The sequence below is a fragment of the Pseudopipra pipra genome, chromosome 5 (assembly GCF_036250125.1).
Source record: "Pseudopipra pipra isolate bDixPip1 chromosome 5, bDixPip1.hap1, whole genome shotgun sequence".
Classification (NCBI taxonomy): domain Eukaryota; kingdom Metazoa; phylum Chordata; class Aves; order Passeriformes; family Pipridae; genus Pseudopipra; species Pseudopipra pipra.
This window is the reverse complement of record NC_087553.1, coordinates 45176276-45202318: the sequence shown is the minus strand read 5'-3', so window position 1 is coordinate 45202318 and position 26043 is coordinate 45176276. Positions and strand designations below refer to the sequence as shown.

The window sequence follows — 26043 nt, the reverse complement described above, 5'->3', positions numbered from 1 at the left end:
AAAATTCAACCTCCCAGATCTTATTCATGTATGCTTTTGTTACACTAATGGTATATGCAGGGATTCTTAAAAAGAGCAGCACTGAACAGGGTACAAAAGGTTTTCCTCAAGTCTACCCTCTTCCTTGAATGGATGCTGAGCAAATCTTCAAGTTCAAGGCATATTAGTCAATGTGACAGGAAATCTTAAGAGTGCCTTTGGAACAGTTGGGGCACAACATGCAAATGTGAATTTAGGGAGTTACTAAAACACAGATTATTGACTGCAAAACCAGAAAAGGTCCTTTGGAACCCTTCTGGATCATTACACAGCTGTATCTAGAGACTGGTGGACTTCCAGCCGTAGAGTCAAGGCTGGTACATGTCACCTCTTTTTAGGATAAACAATATGGATGTTACTACCATCTAATTATACTTAAATAAGTATTTATGCTGGGGAAATTGTATAAATGTTACTCTGACAGAGTGAGCAATTCTACAACTGGAGGTCTTTTTCTTATTATACTCCCTCTGTTTTCAGAGAGGAAAATAGCCACTCAAATTCCTCTAAGAGAGTTCTCAGTTATGGATCGCTAGCAATATTGATTATAATGGCTCCTTTGGAAACATTACAGTCTATTGCAGCAATGTTTTGCTGCAGCCAATGTTAATCTGCTAAAAGCCTTTTGAACACTGTGCCTTCAGAAGTCTGTTTTAGTCTTGTAAGAGACCATGTCCGTTGCTTTAGCACCTTGCAACAGCACAGAGTTGCGAGCAGCATCTCATGAGATGACTCAACATAAAAGTCAGTTTTCTAAGCCTGCGTGTCTCTGAAGTCATCAGCATCACATACCCCCCCAAAAAATGTATGCACCAAAAAAGAAAAGCAAACAAAAGGTTATTTAATGTAACAAATAAGTAGAATTTTTTACTGTAAAATTCTTCCATGTTGAAAATGGCTACAGCTTTTTCCCTACCAAAACATGGTTTAAAGAGAAAGAAAAAGAAATAAGAAAAAAAAATTACTTCCTCAATGGAACCATAACTTAAACGACATATTTGCTACAAGTTTGGTATAAGTTTTTAGGGTTCACTAATAGCTACCTGAGTGAACATTCGTAATGGGTATTTGTCCAGGCAAAAAAATTAAAAGCTAAAGTACCCTTTCTTATCATATTTCCCCTCAGATTTTCCTGAGAGAAAATCTTATGGACAATGCCAAGAGGGAAAAATTAAAAAAAAAAAAAAAGTGAAAATCCTTTTTTGCCCCTTATTCAGCTGTACCTTAACAGACAGAAGAACTGCTCAGTGCATCTGCACCTTGGCACAAAACCAAATGAGACCAAATATAGGGAACTGAAGAGTCACTATATGGAAGTACAGTTTCCAATGACAGCTATATAAAATTTCCAGCTCTTATCCAATGGTTTTAAGTAACTTATGAACTCAGTTCTGTACCTCCCCTAAGACTCAGTGGAAATAGTGAAATTAAGCGTACTTGGAGTTATTTTTCCAAGCTAACACCTATATGCCCTGGAGGATACAGACTACAAGAACATAAGATGGGGAGGAGGAGAGAGTAGAAAACCTATTTCCCAAATCTTATAAGCAAATAGTAGGGGAAAAACAGACATTGTGACTGATCTAGATGTAGGAAATGCTGCTGTCTTCTATGAAACCTCACTGGAAAAGGAATCATGCTGCAGTAGGGGGAGAAACCATAAAAAAAAAACATTAACCTTGCAAGTCTCAGGCATACTTTGTGACTACAGAACTATGTCACAGCAAAAGCAATTACATAAGGGTAGCAAGACCTTGTTTTCCCACATCACTACCTCTCGCTAATGCAATCCTCCCCCAGCAACATGGAAAGATGTGCTCAACGGCTACCCGGAAGAGTCACTGTCCTCTCTCTCAGGGCACACGTTGCATGTGCTGGGTTCTCTCTGGTACGCAGGACAGATGCTGTCCTCTACACTTACACTTTTTTTGATACTTTATATGTCTAATATACATTCTCAACAACAATATTTATTTGAAACTTTCAGCATAAGACAGGTGCAATCCACAAAAGCTACAAGCCAAGTTTTCTGTCATTCCTTAACATTATTTTGTATCAACTATGCACTAATGACTAGATTCAGGGATAATAAGCTTTTCTTCTCTGGAAACCAGGGTTTCCTTGGTATCTGTCATATAATAGGTACCCATTCAGTTTCTATTTCTCAGTCTTACCCTCTGCTGTATCATTACAAGCATCAATCACAAGACCACAATATTTAAATATTTTTCTTCCCCTAACTTCTTCCCTTTCTACTTTACAGATAAACCAGCACAGCAGTAGTTGGCAAGCAACACAATCACCAGTACTGGGTATCTTCATGATTATTCAGCAGTGGATAAGTGCATCATAGTTCTCCATGCATTAAAGCTCAGCATGGTTTGGGATGGGAAATGGATGCATAATTCTCACATACTACTTCCTCCTTTTTGGGCAGGCTCTTCAAGCATCAGATGCTTCCCAAACACCTCCTCTTGCTACCACTGCTAACAGGTGGAGGAGGATGTTGAACATTAAGCTCTTCTGGAGGAAGGGGATGCCTTGCAGTAGCAGCTAGAGCAGCAGGCCCTAGAAAAAAGCAGCCCAGCTCTTCAGGGCTCTCCTTCAACATCCAGCCCAGCTCCCCAGCAGCATCAATCGCTACCCTGGCAGTGCCCTACCACAATGGTTACTGTTGCATGGGTGCAGAGGTGACTTAGGAAAGTGCCAGAGATGGAAGGCAGCCTAGGAAAAGCTTCGGCTGTTGTTCCAGATATGCCAAAACCTGGACCTTTCTGGTTATCACATTGTCATAGAGCAATTGCTTACACTAGACATTTCTAACATCAAAAAACATGCCAGTACTTACTGAAATTAAACTTTTTTTAGAACTTCTATTATCTACACATGATCTCTATGCTGGAGGTCCCACATTTTGAGAATTCAGTGTTTCCAAAAGAAACCACTTTGCATGCAAGACAAAAAATGCTGCAGATAGGTATTCACTCTGCAGTCAGCTAAGCCAGTTGGCAACATTAACATCCTCCTCCCCAGCTGTCTGTTACCATTCCTCTGGGAGGGGTGTACAGCTGGAGAAAGGGGATTTTGCAGGACTGTAATCCATGTCACTGCAGTCAGCCAGGTTTGCTCCTGAAGCTGGCTGACTTTGCCATCAGCAGACAAGGGAATACTCATATAATCTCTTGCTTTGGAAGAGTTGTTGGGACAGTAACCTCTAGCTCCTAGGTAGTGACAAGCAGCTGGGAACAGTAATATTTTCAGCAGGCTCAGCTGGAACCTGGAGAAAGCATCTGTCCATAGTTTCAATGACAGGTGGCAAGGAAAAAGCTGTGTGTGTGAAGCACATAGGCAATGTAAATCCTAATTCTGCGAGAGAAAGTTTATTCGCCTCTACTTTTAAGGCTTTATTTTTAGCTCCTTTATTTAGTAATGTCCAGAGAAGGTATCATGAGACAAAACACAGTGAACCTTCCAAAAGCATATAAGATATAGTAATACTGCCTTGCCAGTGTTTTAAAATAATGTACTAATGATCCAGTCATACAGCAACAGGTAACAAATCTCTTATACCAAGAGGCCTATTTTAGGGATGTTTTTTTTCTCCTGCCAGCAAGTGCCAATTCAAAGAACAGTACTGACGAGTCCTTTCATTCATCCCAGTGACAGGTTAAATTATTTTCTGGTGCTTTATAGCACATCTCGTTCCCCATCAGAATATATCACATCTTGCTTGTAGAACTGTCCCTCCTCATCAGAAATATCAAAATATTATTTATAGCCATATTATGAATTACATATCCTAACTGGCAGAGAAAGAAAAAAACACAACCTTATCCTCTGAATGAGTTCCAATTTCTGCATTGATACATAAGCTCTCACATTTTCATGACCGCCATCTCCTTTTTATCTTTTTCTTAAATACACATTCCTGTGTTAGTAACCATCTGACTGCACTCTTCTGCGCATCTTTCAGCCTCCTCTTTGAGTATATGCCCATCTTTTGATGGGCATATACTGTCCTTACACATCACCTGGCTTTCATTTTTTTGCCTCTCATCACTTGATCTATGGTGTACTTTCTACCACTCTCCACTGGTGCTGGAGACAGATAAAAGATGTCTCCATTACTACATACATACACACATAAGCACACACTCTTTAGACAAAAAATAGTCTGATGCATACTATTTCCTCTCAAGGAGACAGATCCAGAAAGTTTATAAAAATATTATATTTGTAAAATACATATACAGAGTCTAAAGGGAGGAGGGAGGGTGACAAAAAGTTACTGCCTAGTAAAATTACAGAGAAGACCAGGTTACTCTTGCAGCCCCTCTTTAGATTCTCACATCTCAGAACACCATTTCCCACTGCCACTTGAAATACCTGGCTTCACTGGACCTTGCATGTGCTTAATGTTATGTGTCCTAGCATAGAGTTGAGACAGTCATCCAAAAGCCTTTTCACCCTTCAACCTCTGCTGTAGTTTTGTCCACCTCTTCAAACTTCCCTGCCGTTACATATGCAACAAGTGCTCTTGCAGCAATATGATTTCCATATTGCATAGGAAAATGGCTATTGACTTTCATCTCCACCTATCTCCTCATTGTATTAATGCACTATATTTACAAAGAAAGAATTCTAAGAACCACAACAGGTACTTCTCCAAAAGCCTTCAACTGAATTAATTATACTTCAATCCACCCACCTGGTTTGGGCTTTACCCAAGTGTCATCCTTGTTTTGCAAAGGGAAGAACGAAGGTACTGAGAATTTCATTGACTTACATAAACGGTCGCCAAAATAGATATTCTGACTTCTGTTCTGCTGCTCTGACCAGAAGAGGAATAATTTTCCTCTTAACATATTTTGACATAATAATATCTGCTGTTGGCTAGAAAGTGCTGGCAGATGTTCACATATAGCAGCACTAACATTTCTGAAGACTTCCTCCTGTTTTCTATTCATAATTGTATCTTCCCACAAGCTACTCTGGAACGTTTTACAATTACTTTGCAAATCACATTTCCAGAAAGACAAGTCCCTGCAGCTAACTAGAGCCAGATTATAGTGGTATTCAGTTGCTACCATCCACAACAACCAAGGAGAATCACATGCTTAAGAAGTTTTAGAATCCAAGACAACAGCATCTAGATCTGCTGCACTCGGAGTACACAGGTACAAATAAACAAACAAACAAAAAAAAAAAGCCCAAATGACAGCAAATTTCAAATGGCTAAAATTTATTTCTAAATCATGAACTGTATAAGGAGCATTCTAAATGCTTTTGAATGGACAATAACAGCCTAAAATTACCTTTAGAGAGTAATTGCTTACTGGTTTATATGGCCTAGAAATATAAGTACTTTTGAAAAATCAATTACATGAGGAAAAATTTGTCAGAACAGCCAATTAGATGCTAAACCCTTGTATTGTAAATTGATACTACATCTAATTAAGCAGTCAAACCTTTTTGCCTAGAAACAGAAGGAAAGAGACTGCTCTGTTTTAGCTGTATGTACAATTTTCCCGTCATATATCTTTGTCTGTTACCTGTTGGCAGTTCAACATGCTACTTGCATAATTTCCTTCTACAATAAAGAACAGCATTTAGGATTTCTGTATGTTTTAAGCTTATGTAAAATAAGGCTTCACATCAGTTGAAAGTGTGATCTATCCAAAAAGGCAACATATTAAAATATCATAAATATGTATACAGTACAAAACAACATTCAATATCTAAAGAAACCAAAAGGCAAAGGATCACATGTTAAAGCTTCCAGAATAAGTTCACATATCATTTAAAGTCATTTGTGTCATTCTCAAAAAATCATTTCTGTCTAAAACTAACGCTCTAGTTGGAATAAGGAAAAAAGCAGAGGCAAACCCAAATTCCAAGTCAACACATACATGTATTTGAAATTCAAGCACTGTAAATACATACATCAAAAGGCATACACTGCAGCAATGTTCCTAAAGTGTGAGCTCTAAGAGCAGAACAAAATTTACTAAGTGGACCCAGTGGTCTAATCAAGGAAGAAAACTTCTCTATTTCTAAATGCAAGTTCAAAAATTAAAACCTCTCTGCTCAGTAAGGACCCCATTTACTATAAGAAAATCAGCAGTCATCTCATACAGTAGTAGGGAAAATTGTCTCCAGTCCTGCAGGGCATTGAGGACTTCCTAAGGGACACTGAGTGACTTCAACCACCATTTAGACACAAGTGTTTTCATCCTTGTTATTCCCCTGATTCTTCTTAACAAAATAAAAAGGTTGTTTTGAAAATTTAAAACTCCTGTCTCCTTTTGTTATGAATAAACTGCTAACCCATTTGGGAACTATGTACATTCATAATCGCAAGGAAAGAGGGAAGAACTTGGAAAAAAAATTCTTTAGTAACCCAGTAGTTTTTTGTCCTGTCACAGGGAAAATATATAAGAAGTCTTATTCTTCCAAGTCTCTAATCCTGTTACCACTGAAGACAAAGTGAGTTATGACTTCCCCTCACCCCAATCCATTATAGTACAATGGGGCTGCAACTCAGAACCATACCTTAAAAATTACAGCTTTTAGGACACAAATTCCACTGCCACACAAACGCGTTGCCATTCTAAGCAGTCATCCCCTTCACAGAGGGCTCTGCTCTGCAGCCACAAGCCCATCAGAGATGTCTGAAGCCTGCATGTGCCAGTGTCTTAGAACGCATATGCCCATGCGTCTCCACATTCGTGTCCATAGTGACACATGCTGGCTGTTCTGGGGAAGAACATCTACAGAGGTCACCTCAAAAAAAAAAAAAAAAAAAAAAAAAGCGCCTTTGGCAACTACTAGCTTCTGATAAATTATCTCATTTATGCAAACATGAAAAAAAAATTCCTTTTCAGATCTTACTGCCCTTTCTCCCTTGAATTATAACTCTTCTGTATGTGAAACACAGCCTGTTGCACTAGAAATCCGTTCAAATCCAAGCTGAAACTTCTGGCACAACACAAGAAGCCAGCGATCAGGTCCCCCCTATTTTAAAAGTGCAGGCTGATGTGGAGATTTGCTTGTGCTTCACCAGATGTTGAGCCGTATTCCTTGTTTTTGTTTAGTCATAGTTTATAAGGAGCATTTAATCATCTTTCAGAGAAGAGACTTGCTTCTAAAATCCATTCCTAGACTTTTTTTTTAATTAAGATAGAGTTGGGTTTTTTCCTAAAAATATTCTTGACTCCAGCTTCATTTTACATATCAGTATGATACTAATGTGCAATTAAAAAATACACTGATAATGAGCAGATGTAGGCAATGTAACTGATGCCAATATATTCAACTAGACATGAAGAGTTATTTTACAGTCCTTTATGAATTACAGTATAAGGAAGTTTAATATTTTTTAATAAACCATCTAAATGTATTTTTGAAAGATGGAAGATTACTATTTTATTCCTATTCCCAATATTAGCAAAGAAACAATCATAAGCACTAAAAGAGACCAAAACTCATTCTTTGTTTCTCAGGAGGGTAATGTCACAGAAGCTCCCAAGGGCTAATTTCCCTAGGCAAAAAAAAAGGGTGTTCTTATTTCCAGCCATCTGCCTCCTTCCTCCAGGGCACTCCATTTCAGCATTTTGCTCAATTCACATGAAACTTTCACTGAGCTTCTCCTTAGCTGGAACTGGGGTATGATAGCGTTTCCCAAGTAAAGCAGTAGAGTGGGTGGTGCTATTATTCATCACCGCACCCCACGACTCACAAAACAAGCCATCTGCCATCCTTGTTCCTGCTGTAGTTTAATTAAGCGTCTACCAGTCAAAGGAAAAAGAAAATAAAAGGGGGTGAGAGAGGAAAAAAAAAAGAAGGAGGGGGACTGTGAAGAAGAGTGGAAGAAAATCGAACAGGAAGGGAAGGGACGGGCCCCCGGTGTCTCAGGGGCGGGCAAACCCCTCGCGGTGGGCGAAGGGTGGGGGGCGCCCCATGAGCGGCGCCGGGTCCGACGGCCGCGGCCGGAGTTTTGGGGCCGGGCGGGCCGGGGCGGCCGTACCTGGGAAAAGGAAGGCTTTGCTCCCGTTGTGCAGCCCCGGCACCTGGCGCACGCCCTCCGTGGAGCCTCCCAGTTGTAGCTCGGACAGAACGTCGATCTGCAGCGAGGGGTCCACGCCAAAGCCTGAAACTGACCCAGAAAGTGCCATCACCCACTCGCCGACGCCGCAACTTCCCGAGTTGCCCCCGAGCCCCGCCGCCGCTCCCCGCACCTGCGGCCACCTAGGGGCCAGGGGCCGCTGCGAAGCTCCGCCAGCCCCACTCCCAGGCGCTCTCCCGGTGGGTCCGGCATCCGCCTACCTGGCCCCAGGCAGAGGAGAAGGCAGAGCGTGCTCAAGCGGATGCCCGACTCCATGGTACACCGATGCGCTCAGTCCATAGTCCCCCTTCTCCGGCAACTGCGGGCAAAAAGCCACCGGGGCACGGGCTGGGTCCCTCCCCGCCTCTCACCGAGCGGCGCGGACCCCGCGCCGCCCCGCAGCGCGCATCACGGCAGGCGCCGCGCCGCCCCGCCGCCGGCCGGAGCACACAAAGGCGAGGGCGGGGGGCGTGCGGGCAGCGCAGCCCTCCGCCCGCGGGCAGACAATGGGGGAGCCCGCCGGAGCCTCCTGCCGCCGCAGCCGCACGAGCGAGGCCGCGGCAGCCGGGAGGCGGAGGCGGCGCGCCCGTGCCCCGCAGCTCCCCGCCCCGCCGCCACCAGGCGCAGCCCCTCAGCTGGAGAAGAGCCGCCGCCGCAGCAGCCTCCGCCCGGCTCCCGCGGGAGAGCCGCTCTCCTCTCCGCCGTCCAGCAGGGACAGCGGCACCAGCGGGAGGGGCCACCGGTTTATGCCACGGTCACAGGAGCCGCCCACCGCCTCCGCCGGGCCCAGCAGGGCCGGGCAGGGCCGGGGGGAGGCACCGCCCCGTCCGCCGAGGGCGCGCCGGGCGCGGGGGGTAGCCGGGTTCTCTGTCGGGGAGCTACGGGCGGGCCCGGTCCCAACAGCCGGGGGCGCCGCTGGGAACTTTGAGGGGAGCTCTGCCGGGGAGCTCCGCCGGGGCGGGGGCGGCAGGGAGGGCCCGTGTGCCCCCGAGGCCGCGGCTGGCAGCGGCCGATCTGCGCTGGCCCTGACCCTCGGGGCGCTCTCTGCCTGCTGGCGGACCCGTGCTGAAGTCACCGGTTGTTTCCTTCCCGACGTAATGCCGTCCAGTGTCCGGCGAAGCCACTGACTGATCTTTGAGCACGAATAAAAAGAATTTTGGAAGGGCAGGGTTTGGGGGAAACAAAACAGGACGTTTCCAGTCGCTGACCAAGATGGGAGTGTGCCGAGCTGGCGCGGGGCTGACAACCGCAGGTTCCCTTTCCCTGTCGGAAGATTCTACACAGCGGTCCTGTCCTCGGCTCTTTAACAAACCCTCCGCCCCCCCAGCAAGTGACATTTCTGTGCCGTACTTTGTGTGCCTATAAAGGGGGCTAAGAATAGCCTTATTCTTCCCTTCCCTTTCATAGACTACCAGTGTGCAGGGCAGGAATGTCTTGTTGCCAGTTTGTCAAATTGTGCAGAATAAAGGATTGGGGGTTTATTTTTATTTTTTTTTCCAATTTCACATGCATGTTAATAAGACCCTAATGTCAGCTGGTGATTCCAGTATTGTTTATTGACCTCTGCCAAACTCATCCTCTGTGGTTTTTGCAAATAATAAAATCTTTACAAGTAACCTTTCACATCTTTCACAATAATCATTTGGAAGGCTGAAAGGAAGAGGAGTTTTGTCTCCTTTTTTTTTTTCCAAGGCAACCGTGGGAATCCATAGTAAATCTCCTTTCCAGACTAAATTAACTAATTGAGATACTAAGCAATACACAAAGCAAACATCTTCTTTCTTATAAGAAAAACTAAATTAAAAAAAAAAAGAGAGAGAGAGAGAGAGGAGTGTCTACAGATGAAAGTGGGAAATGCAATCCATCCCTCAACCCAAATTCAGAGCACAGGTGTTAGAATGTGGTTCCAGTGTGCCCAACATGCTTGTCACCCTCGGAGGAGCTATGGGCTTCTTCTCCAGGTGGCAGGCAGAGCCAGTACAGCTCCATGAGAGGGGCTTCTACACCCACTTCACATTCCAACTGGTCTGAAAACAAATGAAATAAAGGAACCCTGCTGCAGGTACCACCCGTGTAACTGGTCACACAGCATCCCTGATGTTGTATCTTGCATAATCAGAGTTGTCAGTGACATTCCACCCCCATCCCAATCAGCTCAGCACCTCTTCTGCACCAAAGCTTTGTCTCCAGCCTTTTAGTGATGTGGAACTGTGCTTCCAAACTCATGAAATTCGTTGGCTGCCAGAACAGTCTTAACAAATGATTTGTTTCCTTGGGAAAGTTAATGGACAACAGCCACACATCAGTGGTTGTTTTCATGCTATTTAATCACATTGGTTACAGATAGCTCAGCCAGAAGCAATTAATTTGAGAAGAAATAGGTTCAAAATCTAAAGTAATAATGATGCATAATGAGCCCTGCCGCCAGTTGAGTCAGGCACACAAGCGAACAAATCAAAAGAGGCAAACATCTGCCTTAAGTTCTTTGCATCTGCCAGCAGCCACTGACATTTTCCATTGGCTGGGCCTGCTGGAGTAAAATAAGCATGTAGATCAGGTGGAGGACATCCCTTTAATAATCTATTTTTTCCTCAATTGATCTCCAAGGAGTGTCCACTCATCTTTCCGTACATGAGAAATCACACAAAATGCCATCCAACCTAATTTATCTATTCCCCCGTATTTATCTGGAGACCAGGGTAGACATCACACACATTACACAAAGCTGGGTTTCTGCTATGTGAAATGTCAATAGTGACAGTATTCAGCTAACCAAGAAGTAAGTGAACAGCAAAATGGGAATTTCTACCAATACAAGGAACATGACACTGATGAATAAATCTTTCAAACAATTGTCTAAACCTAATACATACTTCTACCCATGTAATCACTTTCTGATCACTCTAGAAACATTCAGTTTCACCATCTTTATGAACATGTCCCTTCTTAAATTTGGATATCATGGATATACCTGAAAAAATGGGTTTTTTACACTTTCGGATGTCTGGAATGTTCTTCCCTTTGATGGAAACCATGTCTTTTAGCCAAGAGATCTACAAACACTTCATGCTGAGGTGCACCATAATCTACTCCACACATGGGAAATGGTAACAGACCTAAGAAAAAGGTTCAGTATGTACAGATCTGTAATAACCATGCATCGATGAAAGTGCTTTCTACATTAAGCAAGGTCTCTGTCTAGAGAAGCCCGTTTCAGATATTAACCTTTACATAGAATCATAGAATCATAGAATCGATTGGGTTGGAAAAGACCTCCGAGATCATCAAGTCCAACCCTTGGTCCAAATCCAGTCCATTTACTAGATCATGGCACTCAGTGCCACGTCCAATCTGCGTTTAAAAATCTCCAGGGATGGTGAATCCACCACCTCTCTGGGCAGCCCATTCCAATGCCTGATCACTCTCTCTGTAAAGAATTTTCTCCTGATATCCAACTTAAATTTCCCCTGGCGGAGCTTAAGCCCGTGCCCCCTTGTCCTATTGCTGAGTGCCTGAGAGAAGAGACCAACCCCCACCTGGCTAGAACTTCCCTTCAGGTAGTTATAGACGGTGATGAGGTCACCTCTGAGCCTCCTCTTCTCCAGGCTAAACAACCCCAGCTCCCTCAGCCTCTCCCCATAGGACTTATGCTCCAGTCCCTTCACCAGCCTTGTTGCTCTTCTCTGGACCCGCTCCAGCACCTCAATATCCTTTCTGAACTGAGGGGCCCAGAACTGAACACAATACTCAAGGTGTGGCCTCACCAACGCAGAGTACAGGGGAAGGATCACTTCCCTGCTCCTGCTGGCCACGCTATTTTTTATACAGGACAAGATCCCATTGGCCTTCTTGGCCACCTGGCCACACTGCTGGCTCATGTTGAGCTTCCTGTCAATTAGTACCCCCAGGTCCCTTTCTGCCTGGCTGCTCTCCAGCCACTCTGTGCCCAGCCTGTAGCGCTGCATGGGGTTGTTGTGGCCAAAGTGCAGGACCCGGCACTTGGCTTTATTGAACTTCATCCCATTGGAATCAGCCCATCTCTCAAGTCTATCCAGATCCCTCTGCAGAGCCCTCCTGCCTTCCAGCAGGTCGACACTCCCTCCCAATTTAGTGTCATCAGCAAATTTGCTGATGATGGACTCAATGCCCTCATCTAAATCATCAATAAAGATGTTAAACAGGACTGGACCCAACACAGACCCCTGGGGAACACCACTAGTGACCGGCCGCCAGCTGGATGCAGCTCCATTCACCAGCACTCTCTGGGCCCGACCCTCCAGCCAGCTCCTAATCCAGGAGAGGATACACTTGTCCAAGCCATGGGCTACCAGCTTTTCCAGGAGTATATTATGGGAGACAGTGTCAAAGGCCTTGCTGAAGTCCAGATAGACCACATCCACAGCCTTCCCCTCATCCACCAGGTGGGTCACCTGATCGTAGAAGGAGATCAGATTGGTCAGACAGGACCTGCCCCTCCTAAACCCATGCTGGCTGGGTCTAATCCCTTGTCCATCCTGAAGGTGCTTGCACTCAGGATGATCTGCTCCACCATGTCTCACCAATTTTCAAGGCTCTCCAGAGACTAGGTATCTCAGAGGTGGTTTGGTTTTGTTTGGTTCTGGGAGGTTGGCTGGTGGGTTGGTAGAGGTTTTTACGGTTGGTTAGGGGTTTTTTGTTTTGATTTGTTTATTTTGTGAGCTAAGATAGTTCTTATCCTTACAAATGCTAGCAGTGAGATTACTCAAGGAAATGTCTGTAGAAGACAAGATTAATCTTTTGCACTTGCCGTGGGACTTCTCCTGTGGCTTTCTTTGAAATACCACCTGGTCATAGGTATTACCATTTCTACAGTGGAACAATCCCTTTACAAAACCTCTAGGACGAAATGGCATTCTGTAATTCCACAGCAATGGACAAGTCAACAATAGTTGACAGTTTCACCAAGTATAAGTTAAAAGGCTTTCTAAGGAGATGACCTTGGACCCAGTGACTAGATCTCCTGGAAGGGGGAATGGCCCTGGCAGTTACGTGAGCCTGCCATGTCACAATAGCAGGAGCATACTCTGTAGCACAGCTTTGGTGCTTTGTAATACAACTGACTCATAAACAGTCTTCCAGTCATCAATGTTTCGATTTCAATTACATTTTTAGATTAAACGGATATCACAATATTGGTGTCCCCCTTACAAATACCCCACTAGATGCTAAAAAGTAAATAGGCCTTCTGACTAATGACTAACATTCACAACAATTTTCATGCCAAATGGAGAACTAAGGGATGTGTGACAAGCCCCAAATTAATGAATGATTTAATTGCAAGGGGAATATCATATTAATTATGCTCATATTAATTACACTCATATTAATTATATGGTAATAAACTGGACCAAGTAGAGCTCTTAAAGCATGCAGGAGGCAATCCTGCACTGGGAAAGCATTACTTCTCTTACTGTAGCTTATCTGGGTCTATTTATTTTTAAAGAAAAACATGAATATTTTATTCACAGTAGTTTTACCAATGTGTTTCTATGCTGGAACCTGGAGAGTCCATGTGAATTTAAGAAATATATAAAGAATTGTCACTGACCTACTTGTAAAACACTGATGCAACTTTTTTCTGAAAGTATATTGCAAAACATGCGGAGTTGTTTACTCAACATTATAATAGTGCTTTAATGCAGCATTTATACAGAAAAGTATTTGTAAAACATGATGTTCCATAATTAATACTTTTTGAACTGGAACAAGAAGAATAGTCTGTTGTCATAGAGAAGCAGCTTTTTAATTTGAGTAAATTTGATACTGCCGGGGATGAGGGCTTTCTATTAGTTACAGTCAAGGAAAACGCAGGCAAATTACACTGCAGCACTTTCTGTTAATACCCTTCAATGTTGGACTTCTCTCTCCCCCATTATATCATTATGATCCACATTTTTTGTCTATGAAAACTGTCATGTGTAAAAACTGTACAGTTGTTGTGTAATGTGTAAAATGCCATGAGAGACTAAGGTGAGACCATCAAACCCATTTTCACTTGTTTTCGAAAAGATGGCTTCAACAGTAAGGAGCAAAGCTCAGATGCTGGTTTTAAATAAACTTCAGTTGTTTATCAAATAGTTTTTTCTTGCCAGCTTCCTGACCAGATCTGTGAACTTTGGTGGCACCCTCTCTCTCCAGCACATACACCCTCTCTTTGTTTATGTAAAGCAGGTGATTTACTTTTGCTGCTTTTTTAGCCTCCTCACAGCTCCCCGCTTGCATCCCCTTCTCTTACCAATTCCCCAGATGCTTTCTGCCCTTTAGCAACATCCTCTCACACAGGTGTTCTCTTTCTTTCCCTCTTACTCACACAAAAAAGTACATGCACACCAGCTCCTTTGCTCATCTTCTCTCTGCAGTTTGTCAGTCTTGCAGCCTCCCTTAGGTGAGAACTGGTAGCAGTATTAATATTAACTGCGGGCTGCACTCTGACTTTCTGACCAGGAGAACTTACATGAGATTTAAATAAAGCACTTGGCAAAGACTCAGCAGAGACTGACAAACTGACTAAGCTACACACCCTACCATGACCGCACCAGCTCTGTTAAAAAGCCTTGGTATAAAAGACATCCCTCTCAAGCATGTATCAGCTGAGGAGACGTCACCCATTTTAGCTAGAGTTATGAATGTTTCATATCAATTTGATATTTTCCCACTTTTAATTGCAAAATTTACTTTCTATTGGAGAATAGAGCTGTGAAACAAAGGCTATAACTATTTAAGGAACACACCTTAGATCTCTTGAAATTTCAAGTCTTCTTGGGTCTTTGTACCATCTTCACTTGATTATACTTAATGTCTTGCACCTGCAGTTACAGCTTTGGCAAGTGGAGACTGATGCAGTCTGCAGTGGAGAAGCAGCTCCAGGAGTGGTGTAAGTTACAAGCTTGTTGTGCTGTCACATTCTTCTGAGTGCAGAAAGAGAAATTGAGGCAATTACATTAATGAGAGTTAGAGATGAAGGTATTTTTCAGTTTTCCCAACAATTCTTGTTTGATTCAGGGGAAAGGAAGAAAGGCTGAAAGTGCAGGCTGTGCTCTCTTTTTCCCAAATTTGAACTTAAAATCTTCCAAGTTGCGAAGTCCCCACATTAACCTTCCTTGCTGAAGTCTTGTTTTTTATACTTACTTTATTTTATCACTCCAAGAGAGTGCACATCCCTTTGATGTAAGGTAGAAGTGATAGACTGCCCTGCTGGCAGCCTTCACACATTATGATGCCTAAAAATGTTTTTCATGGAAAATGTCAGCTAGGATTGCTGACGTTGTATTTGGCATGTGGAACCATATGAAGTAAGAAGAGGATAGTTCATGATCAGTATTTAATTATCTCAGTTCTGTCAGTCCAGACCACAATAACAATTAGGCAAGATTAGAGTTAAATTACCTTGACCTAACTGTGCTCTGTGTTTTGATCATTTTGCCATCAGAAGTATAATCCCCTATTAAAAATGGATCGGCATATCCATCGCAAATATTTACGATAACAAAATTGGCATGAAAAGACTTTAATCTTGTATGCTTTACTCTTGTAATAAAGAAAAAAATCTATGCAGCCTTTACTACAGCCAGACAGTGGCTGGAGTAGGAGTCCCTAGAAGAAGGTGGGTGTAACATTTTTCTCCTTCCACCACCTAATACAAAAAAATAATTCCATCTGCAAGTACCAAAGTGGAGAGAGAACTTCTGATAGTATAAGACTTTCTAGTGTAGAAAGCAAAGGTAAATCAACATCTAGTATCTGGGAATCAAATCAGAGCAAATCTATACTCGACAGCGGAATTTTTAGTGACTGCAAGAGACTCCAGGGTTTATTTTCATTAAAAGCAGATGCCATTTTAGAGAACACATGTTTAGGTTTGACACAGACACTAGGGGATGACATTTACAGCTTTCTTTAGTGGTCAGAGTCAGTGAAGAGATTCCAGGCAACTTTGGATCAGGGACCGGATCCAGATTCTGTTCCCAGACCCTGACCCCATCCCCAGACGCTGCTCACTCAGAAAGAACAGACGCTTGTGGTACTGGGCTCTCCTTTCCTTTCCATGTGCTCATATCTATGTGCTGCCATATCAATAAATTTGCCAAATCCAACACTGATTGTTTCAAAAAAATCCTGTCTGCCTGGTGCGTCATGAGTGGGACTGCAGTGGAACAGTCATGCATCCATTTAGTTTTCAGTTGAGCAAAGTTGGCTCTTGCCTTGTAGATAGTGGGAAAAAATAGTCTAAAACAAGCTTGTGACCTCAAAGGTACAAATTTTACATCTCCTAGCATAGTCTAATTACTTCTGTAATATCAGGAGACAGTATCACAGATTCTCTTACACTACCTGACAAATAATAGACTTTTCAAACTTGATGTGTACACTTTTCATACCCAAAGGCGTATTTATTAGGCAAACTAGAATAGTTTCAATGTTTCTATCAGTTATCAAATAATTGAGAAGGCCTTCAAGTCGTGTAGCATTGTGTAGTACCATTAAAATATCATCAAACTCCTATTCCTAAAGGACTTTGGGTTTCTACTGCCTACAGAGAAAAATGTAGAAGAAAGGGAACAACCTGGGTGGTGAGGGATGTGTCTACACTTTGGTGCAGACACCTGAGTCACATTAGGCTCACTGGGTAGGAGATCTCTAGAGCTGTGTTAGCTCAGGTACTGCAGTGCTGGGACATGGTGGGTGGCTGCTGGATGCGAGGAGGCATCTTAGAACAGCGCTGTGCTCTGGCAGAGCAGTGCCTGGAGATTTCTGAACCCCGTGTCACTGCAGAGACTAAACATATCCAGTGCCAGTCTTGCCAAATCTCCCTGCAGCCAAAGGGAGACCTGACTTGCGTTGTCAGGAAGAAGAAATGTGCACTGTACCTCAGCCCGCACTTCCTGGGTTAATTCTATATATGCGATAAAAGAAACCCCAGTTCCAAAGAGCCAGAACAGTCTGGTAGTGAATTTGATACAAAATTCCAGAATGTAAATGTTACATTGTTTTGGCATTGCTTTTTAAGCCACAAAATTTTAATTCTCCATTAATTAATCTAGCAAAATCATTACTGAAATTATAGTAAATTCCATTATTTATTTTTTGGAACAAACAAAAGGAAGAGAAATATTTGGGCTTGTATGTTCATAAAAATAATCATTTATAGGCACATATTTTAGATCCTACTCCTTGTCCCCTTAATAGCAAAAATGCAGGTAGGGCTAGGATAATCAAGTTCGAGTACCTGCTTCGTCTGGTTACAACATATGCTTAGTGAGCACACAACTCTTGAGTTATTTCACAGAAAATTATTTCACCATAAAATGCTTGATTAGTCCTAATCTAAGTAGTCTGTTTTTCAAAAGTCTAGGCATTTCTCATGAACATCACTTGCAGTTTTACTCATTACTTGTTCAAGCACATGTAAATATAGAGACCTTGTATTTTAACAGGCTTGTCTATGGAAGATGGACCGTTAATGGGGGTATATAGAGGTCAATATCTTCAGTACATAACCAGTGAGGGAAAAACAACTGTAAAGGCTTGGACTTCCTTGCCTTCTTGGTTTTGAGTTCTAACAACAGTGTTATCTTAAGAAATAAATTTAATATCTAAAATAACATCTTCTTGGCTGGGGAGGAGGATTCAGGAGCCAGGCATGCCAAATCACAGGTGTGTAAACAAAAAGGTACAGAGAAAAAGGGGGGGGGGGGGTTACTAATGATTGAGAAACCAGTACTAACTTATGAAGAAATGAAGCAACTGTGAATCAGAAACTCTTATTAGAAGGGAATAATTAGTTTGCTTAGCGGAAGATAAAGGTAAGAGTTCTAGTGTGCCACCAAAACCACTGAGGGGAACTCAAGGCAAGGTGTGTAGGAGAAGCTGACACAAGTTAGCACAGAAGTTCTAGATCCGAGAAAATCAAATCCAGTGCTGTAAACACAGCACATCCTGTGGATCAAAATGATTAAGCATGAAGAAATGCTATGTGTAATGGAGTTCATTAACAACAGGATTTGGTTCAGAGAGTATGGTTCCAAGCACAAAAATTACAATGAAAATAATTATGATCTATTTACATGAGTTTATCTTGAAGCTCATAGAATTACAAGTTTGTGTGAATAGAATCATATTCAAGTTTAATAATTTAAGCAAAATACCAGCATTTGAAGACGAAATATCAACATTTAAGACAGGTCTTTTTCTCCCGAAAAATTAATTATTTTTAAAAATAATGTTATTCATAATTTTAGAGTGGAAGCTATTTATAACCTGTGCTTTAGAAGATCTCCACAGTTCAGAACAAAAAAACAAGGAAAGACATGGGATAATTAAATGGTAAAATTCAAGGATTAATTTTGATCCCCAAAGCATCTTTCAGGAAAGGATACTCAGTTAAAGCAATGCAAATAAAATGGAAGATTTGGCAGGCAAGATACAACTCATACTGCAAGATGAAGCTCAGAAAGTACACTAAACCAGTCAAAGGCATGACAGCAAAGAAGCAGGGCAAGTAAATCACATATAGAAAGCTGAATATTAAACGTAGGCTTACTAGACTGCTAAGTGTTAAGAATTAAAGTACAAAGTGAGGAAAGATTGCAATGAAGGAAAATGATTCATTTGGGTGTCAGAAAAGAAGGACTGGGGTTGAATCTATACTCTGAAGTTACACGTAATGATGTGAAACCCCTGTTGGATAAAAGATATTAAAAGTATCAGTGGTATAACAACTCCAGAAGTATATGTTCCAATAACTCATAGTACCAAATGGAATTCATTGAAGACTGAGGAAATCCTAAGAATAGAGCACAGTTTCAGCCTACCATAGTTTATCATTAAAGATACGTAATTCATAATTAAAACAGACACTCTGCTGGGTAACTTGAAAATATCCAACACTGTAGCAATCTTTAAAATAGCTCTTAAGAATGACCCTCAAATTGAAATCTAAAGAATCTGAATTCACCAACGGGGAAGATAGTTGAGAAAATAATCTAAAATAGTTATATAACACCTACAGGTGATATGTTGGAGAGAGAGAGAAAAAACAGGATGAATAAATGGCAAGGCAGCACAGATTAGCAGAGATATATTGATAAACTTATCAGTGAGGATAAACTGTGCTTTTCTAACCTGTTCAAATGTTACAAAGAGTTAGCAAAATATTGACTAAAAGAAAATCACAAGATATGCATTTACAGAGACATTTGATGGTATCATTCAAAGGAAGCTTTTAAGGAAACTCATTAACCCTGGAGTAGGAGATAAGGTCTTCCTCATGGGTTAAAGAGAGAGAAAAGAATAGGAATGAATGGCAGATGATTGGGATGAAAAGGTGGTAGAAGTGCGAAGCCATAGGGACTGTACCAGAGGATCACTGCTAGGATTAATTCCACTCTTTCTCCATCCCCATCTATTTATTAATGACCAGGAAGAGAGGGAATACAATGAGATGGCAAAACTGCTGACAAGGCAAAGCTGTTAAATTAGATAAAACTAAGGTGTCTGTAAATAACTCTTGGGGCTTGTTGCAAAGCTAGCAACAGGAAAGGAAATTTTGTTCAGCATAAGCAACTGCAGAGATATGGCCATTAAACAAACTGCTTAAACTGCTTATACTCATTAATCGGGTCCGAACGAATTATGGGAGAGCTTTGCTGAATTGCATGTGGGAGAGAAGAACTACTACATTTTGTTGCTTTTTTACAACTAGAGGGACTATTTAAAAACAACAAATAGGACAAAGCATCTTGTGTTTGACTATTTAAATAGTTTGGATTTCGTTTTATCTGAACCATTCTCTGAGGGGGCTCAATACACAGTGACATATCACTGCTGAGAAGGGCAGTGTCTGCCTCTGTCTTCATAGCTGAGAAACCTTGGCAAGCAGATGGCTCTGAATGGTGGGGCCAGCCAAGCAGTCTGTCATAGCCTCCTTCCTTTACCCAGTCTCAGAGCCAGAGGACTCCTGCTGGGGGAGCTTTTATATCTCTTCATAAAAAACACCAACGACATGCTAAAGATAGCCTCTGCTTACACGGGGCAAGCCAAATTGTCCACAGAGGAAAAAATGAACAGCCTTCCCATATTGCAAGATATTTTTTGCAGATTGCAGTGCTGATGGGAGGGAGTTTGCTGGAAGCTCCTCTTGGCCAATTCACTGAAGAATTTCCTTCGCTTTATCTGACCCTGAATGGCTTCAGAAAACGTGAAAGGCAGAAGGAAGAGGAGGAAAATGCCAGGGGTGCACCGAAAACCTTATTCTGGGTTCGAGCGTCTTTTTTTCTTGCACTGATGTAAATGTGGAGTAGCTCTGCAAAGTTCAGCAAAGACCCATCAGCAATGGGGCTGTGAGAGAGAGCAGCATGTGGATAGACCAGCACCTGCATACTGAGCTGTCATTTCTGGTACCCAGCCCCACAGTACTGATACTGCTGGCATCTCCATTACACCTGCTCAGCCCTGTTCAGCTTCGAGCAGGAAGAGAATACAGCTGACAGGCACAGACTGATTTCCCAGGACTATGAGAAGACTCTACATTCTTACCTTAACATCCTACTATAGCCGTGCTTTAATGAATGAAATAAAGGTAAACATTTTCTCACCCGCATCGTGAAGGTATACATCCTTGGAAAGGGGAATTCACTACTTCACCTGTTCAGGTGACTGGAATGTTCCTTAGGGAATGAGAATAACTCAGTAAGGACAACATTAATGCAGATCAGCAAACACTGTGTGAAAGTGGGGGGGTAGGGAGGAGAATCAAGGCCACATGACACAGAAATGGTTCACTGCTACCCCATCTGACCTTTCCTGCTTGTACGTATTTCCCTTTCTCTGCATATGTTACAGTTTAAAGTATCTTTTGAACACAGGTGAGTAGAAGTACATATGATCTGAGCTCAATACCTTTTACCCAGCTATTAATTCCTTCCCAACTCTGCTGCAAATTCTTGTCAGATACATTTTAGAACATCTTTAGCTGTTTTCACAGCTATATAGCACAGAAGAACTTATGGCCATCCTATGGTCAATCAGTTTGTTCATCTCTCCTTCCTCTGGTTCATGAACCCCTTTCCTACAGCAGAAGTTCTGGTGATTAGTCTTCAAGGACATGATTTTGCACTTTGGATTATTAAATTTCATGCTGTTTCTATTCTGCTGTTCCACAAGGTCATCTAATTTTTCCTGCATAATAATCAAGTCTTCCTCTGGTCTGTATTATCTGTACCTACCAGCTTTGTGTCATCTGCAGATTTTGTAAGCCCACATCTAGTTTTTGCATCAAGGTCATGAAGGAAAACATGAACCAGACTGGGCCTAAGGCTGCCCTCAAAAGGAATATAACTATTGCTCTATATTGTGTTATCCAGCAGCCTCCTCTGTTCTACAAGGTCAGAATGAATCCCCTGTCACCTCTGAGTCAAATATTAGTTCCTGTGAAGCACACCCAGTCTCAACACTTTCCTTAAGTCTAGGTAGATTCATTCTACTTTTTATTTGCTTTTTTCACCCATATTTATTCCCTAAAATCTTCTCTGGGTTTCATATAGGACAAAATCCAAATGAGCTGTGATTATCTCTCTCCACCACTCCTTTTTAACTTTTTCTCATGCCTTGAAGCAGCATATTTCTCTCTAGAAATGGTGCCAGCAGAGGACAAGAGCTCTGCCAGCATCTCCTGGGGAGAAAAGTTGCTGCTGAGCAGGTGAAGTGTCAGGACAGATAGAAGTAATGTTTGGATCATCACCCAGTCCTAATTTTGTGTTGTGTTGGGGTTTTTTCCACTAAATCTTTAATAGGTTTAACAATCATGCAGGTTCAATATTATTTGGGATATTTTTGTCAAAGACCCTGAGAGACTCTTAATGAAGGTAAAGAGTGTTCAGGAAAATCTCCCTGTACCGGCAAGGACTCCGTATAGATCCTTGCAGCTTTTCCTAATAAAGTGAATGCTGGGGCATAGAGGAGAGGGTTCTTGGAAAAGGCAGGGCTGAAGGCCCAACTGCAGCCTGAGGATGGACTTGGAGAACAAAGAGGGAAGAGAGATAGGACTGCTGAACAATGACAACAGATATGCTCATCCACAAAAAAATGAGCAGGAGCATCTCAAAGGAACCAGCTCCCACATTCACCAGCTTTTCAGCTGATGGTTGGAGTCGACTGGGTTGCTTTTCAGACACACATGCAGGGCTCTAACTGCTCAGGACTTGTTGAAGTTTTTATATATATATATATGCAGCTGCCTTAGTTTATAGATCAGGTCAGCATCAACTCTCTAGGGCCCTCACTGCCCCAGTGTATGTATCAGCCTGGCAGCCAGCAAACACTTCTCACCTCACCCAGCATGGTAGTGGAGGAGAAGATGTAGTCAGGATTAGTGCTGGTAAATTATTTAAGTGTTATCCCCACTCGTGGCAGATTGCTCAGGTTTCCCCTCTCAATATGTTCAAACCTTACAATAAAATTTCTGTTTGCTCAAGGCCATCTGCCTAACTCACAGTTTGGGGGTGGGGAAGTGTCACTTGCTGCTTGCCCAGGCTGGAAACAGGTTTCCAACATTTCCGAGTGGGAGGTGAAGCCAGCCTTACTTCAGGTTTTTACTAAAGATGGCTCAAATTTGGATGAAGCCTCTCAGATGCCAGCCAGGGCTGGGTGGAAGGGCTGCATGTGAGCTAGGTTCACTTTTCTGCAGCCGTAGTGATGCAGCCCAGCAGTGCCCACTTCACAGCTGGCTCCCTCCTGGCCAAACCACAGCAGCTGAAGCAGAGCTGCTTCACACCTGACCACACCATTCTGTGTGAATGTGCTCTCCATTTGCTTTTCCCTCAGGAAAGGATTACTTCAATCCCCCTGCCATCCTCATTCACAGTGCAGCACTATCTCCATTCCAGATCCTGGGAATGGGATTCATTTACTACTTGGCCATACCTGGATTAACCTTTCCTTTCTATCTGTCATTCAGCAACTCTCACACTTCTTGCCTTCTTGTTCTCTTTTTATTTCAGAAGATATAGTATCTCCTGCTATTTATTTTAGTTTTCTTCATGAGGTGCAGCTCAGCGAGGCTTTTGAATGTTTTCGATTTATCTCCACATTTTCTGACCTTTGAGACCTAGCTCTCCCAGCTGTCAGTTCCTTTTTCATTAGAGGCAGGTTTCTTCCCTTAAACACTTTCTGTGGGTTCTTATTTTTGCCAGACGGGTCAACTTTCCTTTCTTATCATTTTCCCCTTGTGCCTTCAATACACAAGAAAACTCTTAAATAATACACAGTTCTGACTTAAATTAACTCCAAGCCTTCACATTAAAATTTTTGAGTTCCTAACTCCACGGAGCCTTCTTTCACACATGCAAAAAAAGTTGCCATTCTGAATCCTAAACCTTAGTTGCAGACCTGTTCCAAGTGATTTATAATTATCTGATCAAAGTTGATTTTTGACAGCCAGTTCCTTTGTAACTCTGTAAGATTCTGAGTTTAAAGCAGTATCATCTCTGGTTGATATAGTGACCTTATAGCAGAACAAGCAGACCTTCTCATCCAAAAATACCGGGACTTTAAAATTTCTAGTAGCATAACTTCTCAGACTATATGTACAAGTTAGAAACTCCTACCAACATATAATTCTTCCATCATCTTACAGAGATCTCCACCCGTACCCACAGCTGAGCCTGGGGAGATCCACAACAGATGGCTCTGACAGAAACATATTTTCTTCTCTATGCCTTCTGTTCAACACAAAGCTTCTGTTCCTGTACCTATTCCCACCATAAAGCCCTGCACAACTGAGTAAAACCTTTTCTTGACCTTCATGAGTATACAGTTTCCCCATAAAAAAAAAAAAAAAAAAAAATTAAAAAGTAGAGAAGCTTTGATGGCTACCTCAGCAGCACTAATATTTTACTTTGACTCTTGGAATGTTTGCTGTTTTTCTGAAGGCCACAGCTAACAGAAAGCAATCGCATGAGACTATCAGCTTGCATTAAAGAAAAAATTAAAAAAAAAGAAAAAAGGAAAGTGTTTGTCACCTATATTTGTAGATTAAAGCTTGAAAATATGACTCAGATGCACCTGAACACTCTGAAGCAGAAAGGGAAATCAGGAGATACCTGAAATTATTTTTTTTTAAGGCCAGTGTAAGCAACGTCAAGAGGTTTAGAGTCTGAGCCATGGTTTTTGAGAACTGAACCTGGTGACAATACCATCCTAAATGGAGGAAGGAACAACTGAAGTTGGCTCAATGCCTGTGTGTAGTGTGTAAAAGCAAAGGGGAACCTGCACACAGAACTGACCCGCTGAATCACAATCCTTGTATTGAAATTAAAAACAACCTTCTATCATTTCCACCAGGAATCATAAGATGAAGCAGATTTCATGACCTGGAAGTCTTCTTAAGCAGCCAGGAAAGTATTACAGAGCATAATTTCATATATAATAGACTTCAAAATATTTTATTACAGATGCAGTGATGTTGAAAATAGTTTAATCAACTACTGTGTGCTCCTTGTCTAGGGAATGTTTACCAGACTGTTAAGATATGTCAAATAAGCAACATGGATCATGTCATCCTAATAGTGAAAATGCTGGAATAGTTCAATCTATGAAGCAGATATATAGTAGAAGGAAAACCTTTCTTCCCTTGATCTCAAAGCTCTCTGTGATACACTGTACTTGAAGCCAGTAAAGACAATACAGAATTTACAGTGTTCATTTTTGTGTATATTAAATAATTGAATAAAATCAATTAGAAAAAGACATATAAGCATACAGTAGGTGTTATAAAAAAAGTGTGTTCGCTTCTGACAATTAAACTAATTACACAACTAGATCTTTAAAACCTTGGCAACTAAGAAAGAGCTCATCAAAACACATTACTGTAACTGTCTTCTTTTAGTTTCTGACCTAAAACATACTTTCTCTCCTTTGATCTTGCTTTTTATTGTTTTTCCCATCCTTGAATGTTAATAATACACTCGTGTCATTTTTCGGCTGGATGTAGAGACCATGTGGATGCCATCTTATCTTACTGTTCACAAGGTTAGTGTAAACAAAACAACATAGAACATTAATAAGCAGCAGAATAACATGTAATGCCATTTTGAAGAATGCATTCCACTGTTATTCATCTTCTGTGACCATTTAATAGAGGAAGTGTCTGAGAGGACAGATGGGAATTGAAAGCAATGCACTTGGAAGAAAATGGAGATTACAACTACCCCTCCAATAATTTGAAACTGATTCTCAAGCTTCTTCAAAAATAAATGCAGAACTCAAGGTCAGAAAATACATTACTTAGACTCAACCATTAGGATGCAGAACAGCACCATAGCAGATTTTGCTGTCTGCACATATCCTACATTTGTCTTCATCAGCAGTGGAGTATCCAAGTTACTGCAAGTGTTTTGGAGTACTAGGATCAAGTAGTTCCTTGATTGCAATATTACAAGTAGCTATGGAATGGCAACAAAACTGCAGATACACAGATGGAACCCAAAGTCCCAGAGTAAATGAACTCAACAAACTTTTATAGAGATCATCCATAGACTAAGGGAATGTTATCTCTGTGTGTATATATATGTGTACATAAATATATATATATATATATCTCAGAGGACTGGAAGGGTGATGATGGTTAGCGGTGATGTATTCAAAAGTGCCATGACCGAAATGGTATGGAATAAGGGCTGAACACTGTTCTGCTTTTGGCTGGGATAGAGTTAATTTTCTTTTTAGTATCTGGTACAGTACTGTGCTTTGGATTTAGTATGAGAATAATATAGATAAGGCACTGGTGTTTTAGATTTTGCTAAGCAGTGCTTAGCCCCAGTCAAGGACTTTTCTGTTTTCTGTGCTTTGCCAGTGAGGACTTGCAC

General features: G+C 41.8%; 1 protein-coding gene across 2 annotated transcripts in view; it reads right to left on the bottom strand.

The window, feature by feature from the left end:
- Nucleotides 1-8497, bottom strand: part of NELL2 (neural EGFL like 2) — a 135951-nt gene extending 127454 nt beyond the window's left edge. For both annotated transcript variants that reach the window (XM_064655844.1, XM_064655845.1), the window contains exons 1-2: nt 8365-8497; nt 8066-8194 (exon numbers count right to left, since the gene is read on the bottom strand). In XM_064655844.1, the coding sequence (XP_064511914.1) occupies nt 8066-8194; nt 8365-8419 (184 nt within the window). In that variant the 5' untranslated portion in view covers nt 8420-8497. The remainder of the gene's footprint in view (nt 1-8065; nt 8195-8364) is intronic.
- Nucleotides 8498-26043: the final 17546 nt, after the last annotated feature.